This window comes from Podarcis erhardii (genome assembly GCF_964252035.2).
Source record: "Podarcis erhardii genome assembly, chromosome: 9".
Taxonomy (NCBI): domain Eukaryota; kingdom Metazoa; phylum Chordata; class Lepidosauria; order Squamata; family Lacertidae; genus Podarcis; species Podarcis erhardii.
Window position 1 is genome coordinate 79,847,430 of NC_138512.1, and position 14,085 is coordinate 79,861,514.

General features: G+C 53.4%; 1 protein-coding gene across 2 annotated transcripts in view; it reads right to left on the minus strand.

The window, feature by feature from the left end:
- Positions 1 to 1,734: 1,734 nt before the first annotated feature.
- EXOC6B (exocyst complex component 6B) overlaps positions 1,735 to 14,085 on the minus strand; it is a 218,729-nt gene continuing 206,378 nt past the window's right edge. For both annotated transcript variants that reach the window (XM_081876792.1, XM_081876793.1), the window contains 2 exons: positions 10,491 to 10,603; positions 1,735 to 6,271 (listed from right to left, as the gene is read on the minus strand). In XM_081876792.1, coding sequence (XP_081732918.1) covers positions 6,145 to 6,271; positions 10,491 to 10,603 — 240 coding nt within the window. In that variant the 3' untranslated portion in view covers positions 1,735 to 6,144. The remainder of the gene's footprint in view (positions 6,272 to 10,490; positions 10,604 to 14,085) is intronic.

Sequence of the window (14,085 nt, forward strand, 5' to 3'; positions counted from 1 at the left end):
CTCACTTTACAGCAAGCAAACTCACCCCTTTCCCATCTTGTTAGTTTTTGGTGGAAAGTCTCCGTATGAACTGATCTGCTATCTCGCCTCATTTAAAACCAAGCTGTCTTTCCCCCGTGGATCATCGTTCCCCGGCCATCACCTGCGTTCTGGTGGCTTCCAAAGCCCTGCTGCTGAATTTCCCGAGAGCTCAGCTGAACAAAGTTTCCTAGAGCAAAAAACAGTTTAGCACCACCCCCACCAAGTGTGTGAACCTCATTTCGCTCGCAGGACACAGAAGAGAGCAGAGAGCTCAGATCTAAGGTCTTGCCAGCAAGTCCGGTTGCTCAGTCTCCTCTTTTGCGAAAAAGGAGAGAAAGGAAACAAAATGCACAGAGAAGAATCACACTTCATTCTGCACCTAGCTTTAAAGGGTGGCAACAATTTTGTCCTTGCATCAACTGTTTAGAAATATGATTGAAAATAAATTCATTTTATGTTGTAGTATTCCGTACTTCCAATTGTGGGTGAAGTGGTGAGGACAGGAGAGGGTAGCCCTGAACCCAGGACCAGACTCAGTTCTATCTAGAGAGGGTCTCCCCATCACCTCTCGTTGTTAAGATGTTTGCACACAACTCAGCGAAGGGCAGGCAATGTGCTGGAATACTGTCTCCTCCCGGAATGACTGGGATGCATTTTGTACGGGGAACATTGATGGTCTGCAAGTTATTGATTATATGTGGGTTGTTCTTTTGTATCAGCAGCACCTCTTATTTCCGCCTCTGAATGTTGCTGTTGTTGTTTAGTTGTGTCCACCTCTTCGTGACCCCATGGACCAGAGCATGCCAGGCCCTCCTGTCTTCCACTGCCTCCCGCAGTTTGGTCAGACTCATGTTTGTAGCTTTGAGAACACTGTCCAACCATCTCATCCTCCGTCGTCCCCTTCTCCTTGTGCCCGCCATCTTTCCCAACATCAGGGTCTTTTCCAGGGAGTCTTCTCTTCTCATGAGGTGGCCGAAATATTGGAGCCTCAGCTTCACGATCTGTCCTTCCACTCAGGGCTGATTTCCTTCAGAATGGAGAGGTTTGATCTTCTTGCAGTCCATGGGACTCTCAGCACCAGAATTCAAAAGCATCCATTCTTCGGCAATCAGCCTTCTTGATGGTCCAGCTCTCGCTTCCATACATCACTACTGGGAAAACCATATCTTTAACTATACGGACCTTTGTCATCAAGATGATGTCTCTGCTTTTTAAGATGCTGTCTGAATGATGCCTCTGAAAGGCAGGTATTCAAAATATGTGCTATCAGTTCGATTGATTCAGAATTCACATACCAGAGGTGTTTGCTGGGATTATCAAACTACTCTCTACCTGGATATGAAGCCCTGCCTCGCTCCCATGTTAAGTGAGCAGTTTTTGTTGGTGCCCATCGATTCCACAGGCAGACCCTTGGCCAGGTGGGGGGCAAAGGTGGGGCATCTGGAAAGGGGAAGATGGTGAGGCTAACTTTTTGCCTTCACGTTCTTACCTTTTAAAATAACTAATTTGGTTTGCACAGGAAGGTACAAATTATTATTCGAATAAAACAAGTGGCGGGGGGGGGGGAATCGTTTATTTAAGGGAGCCACAAGATTTCTCCTTACTATAAAAGCCAGATTCAATTGCAGGGAGAGAGCGAGGTGGATTTTGTGAGTGAGAGACTTGCAGGCCACCCAGTGAGAAGTGCTCAGACAAAAGCGCACACTCGCACTCTTGGATGACATGGTTTTTAATAAAAATTACGACAGAATAATAAATGTACAGTTCAAATCAACATGCTAAAATATCTAATGCCATTCAGACAGCAGCCCCATGCAGCCCCCGTTTCCCCCCTTCTTAAGATCAGTAGCTGTTCTAGCCCTCTCCGATAGAAATCCCTTTAAAGTTAAAACTTAAAATGTACTAAACATTTCACCCTTTTTGTGCAATGACTTGTGCAAAAAAAGCTGTTTTCACCACATTAGTTTACAAAATACTCCCCTCAAAATAAAAAAAGGAAGACACCCAGAAAATAAAAAAGCACACAGATAAATGAGCAATTAATAAACGTACTACCGAGAAGCTCATGTGCTGGGCATGGTTGTGGTAGTTTTGGGGCCACGAACAAGTGGTCTTCTGACTGCTTCTAAGATGTGCTATGTGGTTGAGACCCAACGCCTGGCGCAAGCCACTTCTCAAAGGATTTCCAGGTTTGTGGTGAATTATGCCGTTGCTGTTGCCGTGCTCAGAAGACGGCTCCACCAAAAATGGGCCATGAGAGCTGGCTCTTGCGATGGTCTGTGTGTCAAGCCAAAAGGACGGACGCTACTTGCTTTCAGAGGCCCCAGGAGAGGCCAAACCATTCGCCTACTCTTGACCACCTGCCCTGGACAGCCAGACTCTCAGACAGTGAGTGGCACTAAAGCATTTGCTTCCTTGCAACCACCCCAGTACGATCACATTTGCAAGCCCTTAATAGAAACGGTTTCTGCAGGAACAAAGAGCCCGGCTTTAAAAAAAATAGTAACAGTTTAAAAAATACCTACATACAAAAGGAATATTTAAAAACAAAAAACACAAACAGCAACAATACAATGGAGATGGGTTTTTCTTTTTTCCCTTGTGAGTTTGAAAAGTGGGGTCAGATTTAACCCAAGTGCAAAACCAGCAAAGAACTTTTGCTTTGATCTCCAGCAAAGTGTCGACAGGAAGGATGTGGACAGGGGTGGTCCCTGCGAAGCAGGCGGCTGGGGAGGAAAGACACCCCCCCACCCACTCCAGAGCAGCTACAAGCCACCGCAGGAGGGCCAGGGCACTCGTATACGGGGCGCCCAAGAGCATTTCGCCAGTCCTGCCGCTCTTAAAGGGAAGAGGAAGGAGCAGCCAGGACTAAGCCCGCGTTGCCACCCTGAGGGGCTGCATGGCAGACCCCAAGAGAGCTGTCCCAGGACCCTGCCTGCTATTCTTCAGGGAATGCCTGGGTACCACCCCCCAAGGCCGCCCGGCAGGTTTCTGCTCGGATTGCCTGGGCGGCCAAAGGCTGGTGGCTGTTCTTCACACACACACACACACACACCCCACTTATTCTCCTATTAATAATGATACTTCTCACCCGCCCCGTCTCTCAGTATCAAACAATGAACTGCGGAGGAGGCAATCCATTCACGGGGACTTCTTTTTAAAAAAACCAGAAAACGTTCTCCCGCTTTGCTTCTCTAAAGGAAGCCGACTCACTCTCGCTCGCTTTGCCGCAATGATTAATTCCCTTTTGAAGGGACGGGACTGTATTGCCTGGAACAAAACGCTAATTGGGAGCAGAGCACCAAAATTCCGTTGCTCATCCCCGTTATGCAATGGGCGGTTTGGAGTTGGGCCCTACTGAAAGCGGACACTCAGGACAAATATCTCCTTTAGCTCCAGAGGGGTTTCCCCCCCTTCTCACGCCAACCAGCCTTTTCTCCGGATCAGGGCCAGGAGGGGTTCAGTTTGGGCTGCTCTGCGGATAAGTTGGTCCCACCCAGATCCGGGAACCCTCTTTCCATTGAGCACCGTGGAGGCTGGAAGGAGGGCCTGGTCGGAGGCTGCGGGATATTCGTGGCTGCCTAGGGTCTCCAGCGGAGTCTCCCTTCTGGCTTTTGCTCAGAAAAGCAAAAGGAATGGGCTGGCTCCTGACACAAACCTAAGGCCTCACCTGGAAGCAGCCAGCTTGGGAACTGGGAAGCCTTCGAAGTCCAGGCCTGCCTGCTGTCCAGCTTTCCCCTTTTTCAGTGCTGTAACTACTCCCAGGACAGGATCCCCAACCCCCCAACCCCCCGGGACCTGGTGTCAGTTTTGCAGAGACCTGCTTCACCCCCCTCGCTCCTCCCATCCCCTGTCGCCAGCTTCACCCCACCCACGACAAAGAGACCTGGTCAGAAGAACAGAACGAAGATTCACCATGGAGGGACAAATCTACCTGCACCAGTTCAACTGGGGGGAAAGATCCTCTTGCGGAGATCACCCCCTTTCCCTTTTGTGCCCCCAAACATAAGAGGGCATGGAACACCTGCGGCCGCTACGTCCAAAAGGAACTTGAGCTGGAAATGGCCATCAAATCCCCCCCCCCACAGGTGATGTCTGTCCGGAGGGGGGAGATTCTGGAGGATGTGGGAGAAACATCCAAATCAAAAACATTGGATGGACCCAAAGCCACACACACACCCTGCTCCAGTCTCTTCTGCCTTTGGCAGTGGAAAGAGAACCCCCGCCTTATAGGGACAGAGGCGGACAAGGCAAAACGGTGAGGGGGACTCATGTGGTCCTCTAGACAGGGAGATTTTTTGGCAGTCCCCAACCACATCCACTCCGTCTACAGACATCATCTCACGACACACACACACAAACTTTGCCTGCTTCTGTTGGGCTTTTGTTCCATTGGAGTCCTGACTGATTCCGATGCCTGCAAGGATCATGCAGAAATTTGGGACCACCAGATCTTTTACTTCAGGAGGCCCAGTAAGAAGCCCCCCACCCCACCCCTTTGAGGGCTCAAGGGAGCTCAGGGCAGGGAGCAACCCCCTCCCCATGCCACTAGGAACATTTCCTGCATGAGTGTAACTGGATAGGCAGGAATTGTGCCCTGCAATGGGGGCAGCCCCCCTTCCCATTTTTCCCAGTGGGCACTGCGCACCTGTGCCACCCATGGCTGGACAAGCTGCCCACTGGCACTCGGCTGGCAACCCACCTTTCCTAGCCTGATGTAAGCAGAGCTGCCCAATGGCTCAACCCCCCCCCCAAATTTCCCACTGCGGCCACAAGCCTGGCACAAGCCAGCCAGCCCCTTTCACAGGCAGGGAAAGAGGGGGCTCAGGGGACTGGGAAGGGCCCCTCCTTCTGGCTGTGAGATTCTGCTAGGACAAGGTTTTATTTTAAAGGAAGACTCTTCCACCTCATTTCCACAAGCCTCATGGCTGCCCCTCCGTAGCTGCAGGCAGCATGGAAGGAAGCATGGCAGACCTGCTTACAAAGTGGGGCTCAGGCACCCCTAATGCGGGCAAACCCTTAGAGATGCACCCCTGGGGGATGCTGCTGAACTTACAGGCAAAGAAACATTTAAAAATAGTGTCAGGAGAGCAAAGTGCAAAGGGCCAGGGAAAGCCACTGCACCAGGTAGGATGGGCAAGGCAGCGGAAGGAAAACAGCCCCCCGCCCAAACTAGAGGCCAGTCTGACCCACAAAAGCTTCCTCTCCCTGGGCAGCCATATGGGGAAGGGGCTGATCCCAGCAGATCCCCTTGCCTGCCTTAATGGATAAACAGAACCCACACCGAAATTACACTGCTCAAATATCTCCGTTCCTCATTCTTGAATGAACTGACTGTAGGCCTGCAGTGAGAATTGAAATTCGATTTGCAAACAGCCAGAGTTGAAAGGGTGTGTGTGTGTGTGTGTGTGCACGCAAAGTTGTGTGTCTCTCTGCTCTCCCAGGAAGGGTAAGGGCCAATTTGCTCAGCTCTTTCCCCCTGGAGTTGTGAGCACCCCTCTCAGCTGTCAGTTGCGACGTCACAAAGGGACGCTCTAAACACCACAATGCGCTGCTTTCTGGAAAATACAAAGCCAGGTGTTTGGGACACAGGGGATGCCAGCTGCCTTGCCAAGATGCCCAGCAACGGAGGCTTCGCGATGCAAACACCACCACCAACCAGCCATGGGAAAGGACCCTCAGCCGACCCTCCTGCTACAGCCACGCCCCAAACACCCAATTCCACATTGCAGGCAAATAAAATGTCTCTTTGCTGAGGCACGTTTGGAGCCCCAACCCTTTAAAAAAAAAAAACCCGACGCTGTCAGCAAACACCAGAGCAATGGACCCACTGGCATTTGGCTTCTGGAAGGAGTTTACGGGGCTTTGGGCTCCTGGATCATGTCCCGGTCTTGACGAAGAGGCCTGAAATCCTGGGAAGAGGACAACGACACAGGAACAGTTGGTGCCTGCCAGGCCCTCCCCTCTCCTTCCCCTCCAGCAGCCACGTTTGTCCACGAGGAAGGGCTCCACCAGGAGGGCGCGCTGGTGCCAGGACAAGCCTCCTCTGTGTGCCGCTGGGCACCCCCCGAGCATTTCCAAAGCCCCACCCAGGCGGCCGCGTGGCCCTGCCCGGCCCCCGCCTCACGAGTGGTGGGTGTTGATGAGGCCTCGCAGCTGCTTGGCCACCGTGTCAATCAGCTTCTGCTTGTCCCGCTCATTCTTCCGGAACTGCGCAAAGACGTTGTTCTTGCGGCTCGTGTCCTTCATCCTGCGCAGGGAGGGAAACAAGAGCGTCACTGCCTCACAGGCTTAAAGGCTGCCCAGGTGCCCGGCCTCCGGGGCTCCCTTGGCCCACAGCAATGCCAGCCGGTGCCCCTGTGCCCCCCTTCTGCTGCTGGGGAAGGGGCAGCTGAGAGAGACAGAGCCCCCTTCGCCCAGGTGCCCAAGGGGCCCTTTTATCCACCCTCCCTCACCCATGAAGCTACACGATTGCCTTTCGCCACGTGCGCCCAATCGACCGCAGAACTGGCTCTGTCACAGGTGCCACAAATACCCCTTCTGCATTTGTAAGAACTCCATATTTTAGTTGAACTTTGGAACTCCCTGCCTCTGGGCACCAGGCAGGTGTCTTCACTGTGGGATGTGATACATAAGTAGCAGTCAAAGACAACATTCCTTGTTTTCTTAGAGTGGACATGCAAGGGGATGGTTGGTCCAGTCAGTCGAAAATTTCCTGTTTCCTCCTGGATTGGGACATGCTTCCCCTTGCAGGTGACTAGAGGTGGGCGTGACCTTACCTGTCCAGGTAACAAAAGCACAAGGCACACAGCCCTCCTCCCTCCCCATCTTCCTTTCGTTGTGTGAACAGCAGTGAGTGCCATTCTGCAGTCACTGGGATTAACCCCCCATTATGGGGTAGATCCACATGTATATGCTTTGTAACTAAGTCTGCCTTCAGGGATCCCACTGTGAGCAGAATGTGAGTAAACTACTTTCATATACTTTACACAAGATTGTGGCATGTTTACTCTTTTAAGAGGGATATAAGGGAACTTACCAGGTCAGCTACCCGCTGTGCATTTAAAGGGGAATATAAAACTTTGCTAAGTTACAGAACTTGCTAGCGTAAGTTAGGAAGGATATTAATAAATAATATATCCTCTCCTGCCTCCCTGAACATTCCCACATTCACTGTACTCTTTCTGGCGCCTGCTAAAAGCCTTTCAGTTTTAAAAAGCCTACCCAGATGTTTAGAAAGCTGGTGCGAATCTTAATCTGTTTTTAGTAAATCATTATTTTAAATTCCTGAAAGTCATAAATTATTGTTCATTTTCCTCAAAGATAATGCTACTGCTTTACATTTTCTGTAAACCACCGTGAGCTTTTTTAAAAAAATCAAATGCTGTATGTTTTATGAAATAATAATAGCACTTCTAATGGACAAAGCAAATGGGGGTCTGCCCCTGCTTCCAGAGAGGGGGTTATCCTGCCCCTAAGGATTCAGCCCTCAGCTCTCTGCGTTGCCCAGGGCGGGCAGGTGGTTTGTGAGGCCCTGAGGCTGCAACACATGACAGAGCTTTGGGAACTGGGCTGTGGTGGCTCCCTGGGCTGTTAGAGGGAATGGATACCATATACCGCTGCCCTCCAGATCCCATGAATTCAGGAAGGCACCCCATTGACGAAAGGTGCACAAGACAGATTTCTGAAGGCATGAGGTGGGCTTCCTTAGACAAGGGAGAGGGCTCAGGAAAACCTCTTAGGCCAGTGGTTTTCAACCAGTGTGCTGTGGCCCCCTGGGGTGCCTTGAATGCTGGTCAGGGGTTCCACGGGCAACACTGGCCTCTGTCCCTCTTTCTTTCCTTCCCTCCCTCCTCTGGTGCCCTCTTGCATCTCTGCCTCCCAAAGTCTTGCACAGACGTTTACTGCAGCAGCCCTGGCTATAAGCTCTGCAGGTGAATGGTGCTGGTGAGAAGCACCTCTCTTTGGGGCAGGGTGGGGGGCAGCTCAGAGACCAGGGACAGCAGCAGCGGCTGCCCAGAGGACTCCCAGGGAGAGGAGAGGAGGGCACACTCCGCAAGGCAAGGTGTTCAAAAAAAGGGTGAGAGGCTCCCAGCTCTGCAGGAAAGGGGTGACCTAACTGGGCTCCTGAGCCCCACAGCAGAGCCACATAAAGAATGTAGTTGGTCAAGGGAGCCGTGGACCCAAGAAGGTAGAAATCCTCTGTCTTATGCCCTTCCTTGGTCTCCAATTACTCAGCAGTTACAGCCCCCAGAAAAAGGGGTCAACAGCAAACTTCTCTTGAACACATCCGTCTTTTATTTGGGTGTGGAATTTTCGACATTAAGAAGTGTGGTCCTGGCTGCCTACAAACACTCATTTTTAAACTTCTCAGTAGGGAAACTGCCTTCACGCATGGGGCAGGAAATGCCAATGTGTGTGGGGCTACGGCAGCCTAGCCCAACCCAGCACCTTCCAGATGTTTTGGTCAAGCTGACTGGGAGTCATGGGAGTTGTAGTCCAAAACATCTGGAAGGCTCTGGACTGGGCTAGGCTGCTCCACGCCAGGCAACCCACCACCGGAACATCAGGAATAAATTATGGGATTTGTGGGGGACATCCGAGTGTGCGCTGGAAGCCTGACGAAAGGGTCTTGGTACCCGGCTGGGTCTCCCTGTGGGGCTATCGGGCTACAAATAACAGCGCAGGTAGGAGGGAATTAATGGCCAGGCGCCTTTGCCAAAACCCTCCGCCAAAACCCTCATCAAACCGCCCCACGTTTTGTTGGAAGCTCATCTCTAAATACAGAGCAACCCTGGCTGAAATTGCCATTCCGCTTGAAATGGCAATTAGCGGACTGGAGATGATAAAGTTACCAGGAGGGGCTGCTTCCAGAAGGACCTGGCGCCTTGCGCCCACTGAGTGCTCCGCTTAAATTGCACAATAAAAGGACTCACAGGGAAGAAAACTAAAGGAGCCCCCAATCGAGCCACATACTTACTCTCGTGATATCCTGTGGAAGTGAGGAAGGAGAAAGAGAGAGAGAGAAACCGAGAGAGGAGTTAAGAAGTGGCTTCTCTGGACACTGGCCGCCTGGGCAAAACTACTCCAGTGACTCTGCAAGCCATTCTGGTCCTGAGAGATGGAGGGAGGGAGGGAGGTGGGATGACCGAACAGCAAGGATCTGCCACCAGCAGCCAAGCCAGGACTTTGACACACATGCTCTGAGCTGGGTCCCAGAGCAGCTAAGCGAGAGGGGAATGCGGCAAGGGGTCCCTGGGGAGAGGCATGGCGCCATTTTGCCGAGGGAGGCTCCTCTGCCCAAGCCAGGAAGCATCACCCAGGTGGGCTGGCAAAAGAATGAGCAGCACAAAGGAAGGAACTCAGAGCAGGTTGTCAGGCTCTTGGAAGTGCTGTGCTTTGACAGGCGTCCATTATGACTTCTGGGGGCTGACCCAGGTCTTGCCCACCTGCCAAAGTTGGCCGGTGGGAGGAGATAAAGACGTGGTCCACTGGGCCAAAAGGATACCCACCCCTGTTGTACTGGCGCAATTGCAAAGCACCCAGCGTCCTCCCCAAAATTGATTGGCTGCTGCCCAGTCGAAGAGAGAAGGGCAGGGATCCCATTCCTCAACACCCAGCTGTGTGGAATTGAGAACCACTTTTCAAATCCAGCGTGCCAAGCCACCGGGGGAGGCAAAGAAGCACCTCCTGGTGACACCAGCAGTGGCGAGTGCGAATTCAGCAGGGAACCTGCATCGGCATTGGCAACTGCGTTCATTCCCATGGGGGGAGCGACATGAAATGGTGCCATTAAGAGGGACTTTGCATGCTTGGCCAATCTGCACCCTCTCCAAGAAGAGCTGGGCATCTCACACAGAAGGACAATGTCAGTCAGGTTGCCTAGCCAATGAAGTGTATCAGTTATATATACCTGTTTCTAAATTTCCTGATTTCATTTGTATGTTGGATTCTTCAATCGATCAATTCATGCATTCTTATAATTAAATGAATATGAACTGGAAGCAAAGGCTATGCAGTTTAATGGGGCGATGTGGGAGAAGTCTGCGTTCGATTCTCACTGTCCAACATGCTCTGGAAATGCCCCAATGTGCAGAGCGGTCTGTTTGCGCACACCTCTGTGTGGAGCCCTGGTGATTTCTGCACACTTCTGCCAGCCAGCTCACTCTGACCGCCCCATGCGCACACACAAAGCGAAGACAACCAGTGGCGGCAGGGAACTCACCCCTGCGCAAGACACACAGAACAGCACAAACACGCCACAGCCATGGCAAGAGGCTCCGGGGCAGAGGGCAAGGGGTGCTCAGCAGCCCAGCAGCCTCAGCGCAAGCAGCAGCAGCAGCAGCAGCCACCCTCCTCCCTCCTCGAAGCCCAGGCCAGGCAGTGGAGGCGATGGAAGGAGGGAACGCGGCTGCTTGTCAAAGCAAGCCAGGAAACCATCGGAAGAATGTCTCGGCTGAGGCACTCACTTTTCCAGCAAGATCAGCGCCGTTGTGGGATTCACACGAAGGTATTTGCAGGTCGGCTGCCCGTAGTCGGCCAGGTATGTAGACCAATCCCACTGGAGAAACAGATCTAAGAGCTGAAACACACACAGAGAGAAACAGGTCACAGCTAAGAGCAACACGGTGGAGGGGGGCACATATTTGGAGGAGGGGCTGCTGATGCCCTTGGCTCTGGGCTTTGCCAGGGGGCCCCTGCCCCACCTGTAAAATGGGAATGCCAGCAGCCCACCACACAGGGCTGTTAGGAGGTCCACTGGCAAGGATGCTTTGAGAACTGGGATATTCTTTCTGAGGAAGGGGGCTGGGCAGGGTTGGCAAGGGTGAGTGTGTTCCCCCCCCCATCCCCAATTCTATAATGTTTTCTGACCCAAGGCAGTCTGCACTCACAAAGTGCTAGAGAGGCAGGGAGGCAAAAGGAAAGGAGCATCCGGTTCAGTGTGTTTCTGCTTCCAAGGGGAGCAAGCAGCCGGTCAGGCCTGGGCTGTGGGGTTGGGGCAGTGGAAGGGAAAGATGACTGGCGCACGAAATCAGGGGCAAAGTTGGGCTGAGCAGGAGGAACAAAGGATCAAGAATCCAGGGTAGCCAAGGGGCAGATAAGGCTGTGCCAACCGTGCCCTGGCTTCCTGAAAAACCAAGCGCCACAGAGGGGGTGCTTCCCTATCCAGAGGCAGCCTTGTGCCGGGAGAGGAACATAAACTCTGCATCCTAAAGGAAATACACGTCCCTTGGTCTGATGACTTGGGAAGTAACAGGGCATAGATGAGCAAAGGTGCCTAATTCTCACTTAAAGTTTACTTGTGTTTTTAAAGGTTAACTCTTACACCACAAACTGGAAATCTCTACACATGAGCCTTGGGCTCCTCAGGAAAACACCCTTCCCTCGGGGCCAGGACCCCAAAGAAGATCAATCAAGCTGGCAACGGCCAGAGCTGTGCAGATGCCATTTGAGGCACCACCCTGCCCTTCCTTGCTTCGGTCAAACAGCTTTTGCCAACCTGGTTCCTGCCAGGTGTTTCGTACTGCAACTCTGTAAGGGCCGATGGGACCTGCAGTTTAGCAGAGGGCACCAGGCCTGGGAATGTGGCACTGGAGTTTCTTATGGCACAGTGCGCAGGAGGAGGGTAGCAGAAATGGGTGGTGGCACTGCCGTGCGAGAAGCCACCTGTGATGCGCAGGGCCGGCACAAAGTGTGCAGAAGCCCAGACAACAGGGTGACAGCCTCCAGCCTCCCGGTCACAACTAAGCAGAGTCTAGACATTGCGAGCCATGCATTTTGGACACCCTCAGATCCTGCTGCAGAGCCCACCGCCCGTGGGCAGAGGAGCCAGGGTCAGGCCAATTTGTCCTCTGGTGATTGTGGTGTCCCCCCGCTCTGCGCCACCGGGCGCCCTCCCCCAGCGCATCCCCCTGGCGAGCAGCGAGCGGCTTCCTCCTCGGACTCGCCCCACCCCAGCGCCACGAAGGGGAGCGGCAGTGATGGATGGCCTGTGTGTTTTACAGCCGTTGAGCCCTATCCATCTTGTGGACACGCGGCCTCTGGCTTGCGATGCCTCCGAGGGCTCCCTCCTTCCCCTCGCGCAGGGCGGCTGCTGCGCTCGCAGAGCAACCAGAGGGGCGGGAAGTTCTCTCGCCAGGAACTCTGACAATGCAAGACGATTTATCTGTCACATAAATGCGGTTTTATTGGTTTTACTGTTTAAACTTTTCACCTCCGCAACTAAATCGGGGGCAGCGGGGGTGGGGGGTGGGGAGAGAAGAGCCTTCTTTTGCACAAGGGCATCCCTGAAGCCCAGGCTCCTCCACGCATTCTGGCAGCCACCTTCTGGGGCAGATTCCAAAATAAAAATATGCAAATACCATTAATTCTTCAAACCAGAGAGTCGGCGGTGCAGCTCCATAAATCAAACTTGACAGCCCAGAGCGCACCAGGGCGGCGGGGGGGGGGAGAGGGGGGGAGCCGCAGTTTGCAAGTTCAGTGGGGGCTGCGTGGCTCAAGCGCTGCGGCTGCCGGTGTTTCTGCATGCCGTGAGCGCCGGCAGAGAGACGTGCAGGAGGGACGGCGGTGACCGTAAACCTGGTGCATGTCAGGGAGACAAGGTGGCTGGCTGGGTGGGGGACCTGGGATGGGGAAGAGAGGGAGAGGTCCCAGAGAGTTCAAGGTGTTTTCACTGCCAGATCGTCCGTCAGAAGCTCTTCCAAGACCTGGGATTGCACTCTCAGGGCCAGAGAGGGGGGAAAGGCCTTCAATCACAACCTTCCGATTCACCCCAAGATGCTGCATGCAGGAGCCCGTCCCTCAAACTGACTGACACCCCCAACTTCATCCTCCAACTTGGATGTCTTCAGTAGAGGATTGGGTCCATTCGTGAAGGAGACGGCCACTGACGGCTACCAGCCGTGAGGGTTGGAGGCAGCGATGCTCTTAAACCCAGTTGCTTTTTAAAGCACAGGAGCGGAGAGGGCTCTTGTGCTCAGATCCTGCTTGCATCTGGCTAGCCCCTGTGAGAACAGGATGCTGGACTAAACAGACCACTGGCCGGATCCTGCAAGGCTCTTCTTAGGTTCAGCCCTTCATTGTGCTACAGCATGGGTTGGCAAACTAAGGCCAGGGGGCCAGACCCGGCCCAATTGCCTTCTGGAGCAGGCCCACAGACGGTCCGGGAATTGCCACGTGGATTGGCATGGGGATTCTGATTATTTGGGCTGCGCATTCCCCGCCCCCCTCACACACACCGCGGTGGCACCTCCTCCCTCCCTCCCTCCCTCCCTCCTCCTGGCTTCTCCCTGCCCTGCCTAGAGGAGGAAGGGGGCTGGCTTTGTTGAGCAGCGGTTGGCTGAGTGCCATTTTAAGCAGCCCCTCTCCGGAGCCAGCCCTTTTGCGCCACGCATCGTCCCTCCGCTGCCGTCGCCGCCAGCCCCTGCCGTTCACAAGGCACAGGTAAGCAGCCACCGGGGCTCGACTGGTGCTGTGGAGAAGGGAGGGGAGAGTCGGGGGGGATTTTTTTCTTTCAAAATATAGTCCGCCCCCCCCCCAGGTCTGAGGGACAGTGGACTGGCCCCCTGCGGAAAAAGTTTGCTGACCCCTGTGCTACAGTCAGAAAACCAGAGCCATCTTCCAGGGGCCAGGCAATGCAGCTCTCCCCAAGCCCTTCGGAAGGGAGACCCAAGTCTCCTCATGAGGAGGGGCAAAGGTATGCCTGGGCCCAATCTCTTGAAAGGCAGCCTCGACACTCTGGCCCTGAAACACTCCTTCCTCCTGGTCACAGCACACCAACTTCCCTTCCAAAGCCCCCAGCCTTTGCCATCACTGGCATCCCGCGAGAGATCAAAGGGCAGCTTCCCAGAGTCACACAAACATTTGAAAAAGGAGAGAGGGGAGGAGGTTTGCATGCAAGCCTGTCCCAACGAGTAACAAAGTGCAAGAATCCCATTAAGCACAATGCAATTAGCTTGCATTGAATACGTCAATCTCTCTGCCAGTTCGACACTGGCACATCTATACAGGTTTGGTTAAAACAGTACCAGCCACAATTAAAAGCTCTCCAGCCCAGAGACATCC